Source organism: Cygnus atratus, chromosome 31 (assembly GCF_013377495.2).
Source record: "Cygnus atratus isolate AKBS03 ecotype Queensland, Australia chromosome 31, CAtr_DNAZoo_HiC_assembly, whole genome shotgun sequence".
Classification (NCBI taxonomy): domain Eukaryota; kingdom Metazoa; phylum Chordata; class Aves; order Anseriformes; family Anatidae; genus Cygnus; species Cygnus atratus.
Window position 1 is genome coordinate 743,716 of NC_066392.1, and position 4,174 is coordinate 747,889.

Here is a 4,174-nt window from a genome sequence, read left to right on the forward strand (position 1 = left end):
TACTGTGGTGCTAGCAGGGAGGCCAGCTGTGACCCAGGGCTGCACAGTGCCTGCTGCTGCCTGCAGCCACAGGGATGTCACTGCAGAGACAACAGGACTGTCACCAAGGTACATGAGATCTGACGGCTTATCCAAATAAAAGAGCACAGGAGAACACACTGGAAGGCAAAAGAGAGCAGCAGTGAAAAGGCCACGTCCTGCTGCTGGCTATAGCCATTGCTCCAGTGAAGCAGCAGGGGCCCTGAGCCCCTCCTGCATGCTGGGGCTGCTCCCCCAGCTGCAGAGGAGTTGGGAAGAGATGGCAGCTGATACCAATGTAGTTCTGATGGTTTTTTTATTGTGTTTATCTACATGGCAAGCCTGCTTCTTTAGGTAGATTTGATGATTGGGTCACTGTAAATGAAAAAAAAAAATGGGAGCAGGTAAAAGATAACATTATTTAAACCAAAACAAATAAGTACTAGAAAATATTTATAGAGAAATATAAAAACAAAAATTTTCCTCACAGTTTCTGAAATAATCAGGGAACTCAAAGTCATTACTGATTCTGAAGAAGCATGTATCCAAAGAGTTTCCTTATTGCATCCCTGAGCTCCTGGTTCCTCATGCTGTAGATGAGGGGGTTCAATGCTGGAGGCACCACCGAGTACAGAACTGCGACAATAAGATCCATTGATGGAGAGGAGATGGAGGGGGGCTTCAGATAGGCAAATATACCAGTGCTGATAAAGAGGGAGACCACAGCCAGGTGAGGGAGGCACGTGGAAAAGGCTTTGTGCCGGCCCTGCTCAGAGGGCATCCTCAGCACAGCCCTGAAGATCTGAATATAGGAGAAAACAATGAAAACAAAACAGCCAAAGGCTAAAGAAACACTACACACAAGTGCCACAGCTTCCCTGAGGTAAGCGTCTGAGCAGGAGAGCTTGAGGATCTGGGGGATTTCACAGAAGAACAGCATTGTCACACAAGTGGCAATGCTGTGGCAATGCTGTGGCAATGCCACAGCATTGCCTTGGCAGAGGGGCAGGGAAAATGTAGTGGCCGTGTGCAGGACAGCATTGAGAAAGCCACTGCCCCAGGCAGCTGCTGCCATCTGGCCACAAGCTCTCCCGCTCACGAGGCTCCCATAGTGCAGGGGCTTGCAGATGGCAACGTAGCGGTCATAGGACATGACGGTGAGAAAACAATACTCCGCTCCAATGAAGAAGACAAACAGAAAGACCGGTGCAGCACACCCTTGATAGGAGATGGCCCTGGTGTCCCAGAGGGCATTGGCCATGGCTTTGGGCAGAGTGGTGGAGACGCAGCCCAGGTCGAGGAGGGCGAGGTTGAGGAGGAAGAAGTACATGGGGGTGTGGAGGCGGTGGTCACAGGCTACGGCGGTGAGGATGAGGCCGTTGCCCAGGAGGGCAGCCAGGTAGATGCCCAGGAAGAGCCCGAAGTGCAGGAGCTGCAGCTCGCGCGTGTCTGCGAATGCCAGCAGGAGGAACTCACTCACAGAGCTGCTGTTGGGCATTTGCTGACATTGGGCACAGCTGTCTGTTGGAGAGGATAAGGCAGAAAAAAGTTAGAAGAGGCTTCTTTGAGGAAAACCTATTGCCAGTTTTGGAGCACCCCCCAGCCTGAGCCTGTCTCTCTTTGCAGGACAACCTTTCTGCAGCTCTCCTGCTTGAGCTGCGGCTGGTGCTGGCTGAGAGTGGCACTAGAGGCAGGGGCTGCTGTGGGCTCCAGAGGAGTCCTTCCTGCTGTGCAGCAGGAGGGAAGCAGGAACATGGCGGAACTCAAGTTCAGTCCATTTATCAGGTCAATGAAATTTGCAGTGCTGTTTCAAACAATGCACCCCAATGCAGAACAGAGCTGCAGATGCCACTGCTGAACACTCCTGTTCTCAGCTGCCCTGTGTCACCCCTCTGTGAGCTGCAGGACCGTCCTGCTCAGGTGTTTCCCTGAGAAGAAACTGGAGACAGCTGAGAGCAGAGAAGCCCAAGTCCAAGTGCAGCTGGGCAGAATCCTCAGCTTGTCTGAGGGTTGTGAGCAAGATCTCAGCTCTTTCCTCCTATTCAGGGCTGCAGAGGCCTCACTCCAGCTGCCCACAGACAGCCATCCAGCAGCATGGACATGGCCTTAGCATGGAGGTGTCTCCTCCTTGGGGCACCTGGATAACACAAGGATGCCATGAGAGAGCAGCATCCTCCTGGAGAGCAGCCTGCAGACCAAGAGGATCCAGCACAGACAGAGCTGGGTATTTGCAAGCTGGGGTGTCCCAATATCCAGTCTGCATCCCCTGCAGTGTCGGAAGGAGGCTTGGCCACTCCAGTCTTGGCTGACCAGGGGCAGCTGGGTTATGACACTCTGAGGGGCTTCTGCCAGACTTCTTCACATCGCAGTGCAACCCAGCAGGACTCCCAAAGCCTACAGCATTGCCCACTGCCCTCCCAGAAACAAGACCCAGCAGGAGACCCTTCCAGGACGTGCAGCTGCATGGCCCTGCAGCCAGAGACTTCCCTTGTCAAGGACTGTGCAGATTTCTCCTGCAGGCAGCTCTCAGCATCCTCCCCCTGCCAAGTGCCTCCAAGCCCTCTCTCCTTCTCTCCTCTCCTCGTGCCACCTGCAGTCAGAGTCCCCAGCCCTGCTGCGCTGTGCAGAGGAGCTGCTCCTGGGCAGAGCTGTCTCTCTGCATCAGGGCCCTCTTGCCAGGAGCTCTCTCTGTCCCAGGAGCCCGGCCCAGCTCAGCACCAGACGCCCAGCCCAAGGCATTGGAATCCCCCCTCGGGATTCCAATTCCACTCAGACCGCCCTCACCAACTCCGTTGCTGCTTTGAGCTTCAGGGAGTTGAAGCTTGCCCATCTACCTGCAGTCTGTCTAATTGTGTCCTTAGAAAGCTCATCATCATTAATCAATGAATTAATATCATATGGATTAATTCTAATCTTAACACTTATCATTTCCGGTCTATCAGTATCAAAGACTTCTTGTACAGTCATCCTTTTGGGAACATAAACCTCACAGGAGGCATACAGGATGAGGAGCTTGCTTTGCTTTTCGAAAATCGCTGCATATTTTCCTGTTGTTTGGTTTGAAGTAAGGAGAAACCCTTCTGTGCCTGTGTGCATCCAGGTCTCTAAGGAAAGCAGGAGGGAGCTGGTGCAAAGGAGCTGTAACATCCAGCTGCAGACTTCTGTGCCGAAGTCTGGTGGAAGGAAAAGTGATGCAAGCGCCAAAGAGAGAAATGTCAGGGCTGGGGTTGTGAGGAGCAAGGTTCTCCATGCAGTGTCAGACCTCAAGAGTCTGCTTTTCCTCCCTATGCAGGTCTCCAAAGGAGACACCCTGGATCAATATCAGTTAGAGAATAATGCTCCAAACGGAAATTCAACTAAACGCATCCTTTAAGAAGAGAAAAGATATTTTTCAGGTGCTTCTTGAAATCTTCCTCCTCAACTACACCATGAAAGCTCTCCAATTAGCTGCACAAATCTTGAAGACTTGAAGAAAATTATGGGAGAGGTATGTCTGCTTAGGACATTCTGCATTTTAATGAGTTCCATGGTGTATTTTGGTGCTCAGTCTATGAAGCTCAGGTACTGAGAGGAGAATGATGTAACCGCTTCAGAAGGTAAAGTCAGAAGGAAAAGTTGCAGTGACTTGGAGTATTAATGGGCCCCAGGGAGGGCTATTACTAACAAAGCCTCCCCAGGGACTTGTTAGGGCAGATAATTGGAGGCCATGATTGCAGACAGGCAAAGCGCTGTGCTGAGAAAAGTCTTGGTTGGTTTTGGTGAAGCAGAAGGGCCAAGGCCTGACCCCAGCCACTGGGAGGGGAGATCCTGCACCCCCACGTCTCGCTCAGGGCTCTTCTTGGGGTCTGTAGGATGTGGTGGGCAGTGTGGTGCCGCGAGAAGAACTTCCTTATGACACCTCCCCACTCCTGCACAGGGTATCAAGGAAGGAAAGAGGCTCCATTGCAATGACTATATCTCGTCTCCTCAGAAGCTCTAGCCAAAGGGACAAAAACGTTAGGGCTGTTGGGGCCTTCCCTTCTTGCCAGCACCCTCTGCCTTCTCCTCTGCAAGCTTTCCTCTGCTGTCCCACACTTTGCCCTATTTCATTGAAGGCTGCAGACACCCATCTCTGTCCACCACCTTGCTCTCATCCCGGCATTTCCATCATTTCACC

The 4,174-nt window shown here is 52.1% G+C and overlaps 1 protein-coding gene across 1 annotated transcript; it reads right to left on the bottom strand.

Annotated features, from left to right (window-relative positions):
- Positions 1–538: 538 nt before the first annotated feature.
- LOC118261386 (olfactory receptor 14C36-like) lies at positions 539–1,516 on the bottom strand. The gene has a single exon (XM_035572209.1). The coding sequence runs from the start codon at positions 1,514–1,516 to the stop codon at positions 539–541; it is 978 nt and encodes a 325-aa protein (XP_035428102.1).
- Positions 1,517–4,174: the final 2,658 nt, after the last annotated feature.

What these genes read in the sequence shown, in the direction of transcription:
- LOC118261386 (XM_035572209.1), bottom strand. Translation starts at nt 1,516, where the DNA reads ATGCCCAACAGCAGCTCTGTGAGTGAGTTCCTCCTGCTGGCATTCGCA.